The sequence below is a fragment of the Miscanthus floridulus genome, chromosome 14 (assembly GCF_019320115.1).
Source record: "Miscanthus floridulus cultivar M001 chromosome 14, ASM1932011v1, whole genome shotgun sequence".
Taxonomy (NCBI): domain Eukaryota; kingdom Viridiplantae; phylum Streptophyta; class Magnoliopsida; order Poales; family Poaceae; genus Miscanthus; species Miscanthus floridulus.
The window spans coordinates 8,928,183-8,929,520 of NC_089593.1; the positions used below are offsets into that span (position 1 = coordinate 8,928,183).

A 1,338-nucleotide genomic window follows, 5' to 3' on the forward strand; every position below is an offset into this window, starting at 1 on the left:
CCACTTCTGGCCCGCGCGGTCCGAGCGAAAAGGGAGCGCGGCGGCCTGGCAGGGCGCCAGCCCACTGCCGCTCGGCCTGGCTGGCCCGGCTGGCTGGCTGAGGAAGAGGCCTCGCCGGTGTGCGCGCTGGCGCGGCGGCGCGGCTCGGCCACGAGGCCGACGGCCATCTCCGGCCACGGCAGGGCGAGCTGGCGAGCGCACGGGATGTGCGAGGAGAAGGCGAGTGCGGTAGGGTGGCTAGGCGAGGCTGGAGAAGAGAAGGAAGACGGCTTCCATGGTGGCCGAGCACGGCGGCGCCATGGCCGTCGGTGGCGAGGCGCGGGGAGGCTCGACCTGTGCTCGGAAGGCGGCGCAAGCGCGAGCGCGACTTGAAGGAGGGCGAGGTGGAGTTGCAGGCCACGTGATTGCCGGTCGAGGTGAGGAAGCCGCGGCGAATTGCGCCGGCGGGTGCGTGGCGCGGCGAGCGACAGAGCTTGGGGCTCTCGGCTCTGGCGGGAGGAGAGGCAGCGCGGGCGGGAGTGAGCGAGCGCACGGGCACCAGCAGGTGAAGGCGAGCGCGTGGGCACGGGTTAGACCGCGGCTGCCGCGCGGCGGGCGACGCCGGCACATGGTCGCCACGCGGCGGGAGTTCTCTGCCGCGGTCGGCGCGTGGACGAGCGGCCAGCAGGGGAACGGCGCGGGGCTGGGCCGAGGCGAGCGCAGCGTGGGATGGCATGAGCAGGCCGGCGCGCGAGGTGGGCCGACGCGCGCGGCGGGTTCGCTGGCGCGCTGGGCCGGCTTCGGCAGGCGGCCAGAAGCGAGGGCGGCGGCCCGCGAAGGAGAAAAATCCTTTTCCAAATAAAATTTTCAAGGAATTTTTAAATGCCATCTTTCAAATATTATTTTGAGCAAGAAAATGACCTCTTTTGAAAATGTACCAAAAATGAAAGTTGTTTAGAATTTAATTCTCTACAACTTTGCTTTTATGACCAAAGCCAAATTCTTTCTAGATTTTGAATTGTAACATCAAAGTCCACGTTTAGCTCAAAACCCTAATTTTTGGAATTTATTTTTGAAGCCAAATTTTGAATTAATTTGAATACAAACATTGCTCCAAAAATTGAACTAAACATTGCTAGATGATTTACAATAGTAGCCAAACATGTTTTACTAACCTAGCAAGAAAAATTCAGGGCAAAACAATTCTTAAACAGGTGTATGCAACATTCAGGTTTCACGCATGTTTCAGATGTTTCAAAGCAATGTTTCAATTGTTATTCACATGATTAAGCATGTATGATTTGGATGCTTGATGATGCATGATATGCGTGATTTGCAGTGCCTAAATGCAGGCATAAC

The 1,338-nt window shown here is 58.0% G+C and overlaps 1 protein-coding gene across 1 annotated transcript; it reads left to right on the forward strand.

Moving 5' to 3' along the window:
- The first annotated feature begins 274 nt into the window (after positions 1 to 274).
- Positions 275 to 841, forward strand: LOC136502985 (uncharacterized). Its single transcript, XM_066498215.1, has one exon. It carries the CDS (start codon positions 275 to 277, stop codon positions 839 to 841), a length of 567 nt encoding a protein of 188 aa, XP_066354312.1.
- The last annotated feature ends 497 nt before the right edge of the window (positions 842 to 1,338 follow it).

Coding starts and splice junctions, on each gene's coding strand:
- LOC136502985 (XM_066498215.1), top strand. CDS start 275: ATGGTGGCCGAGCACGGCGGCGCCATGGCCGTCGGTGGCGAGGCGCGG.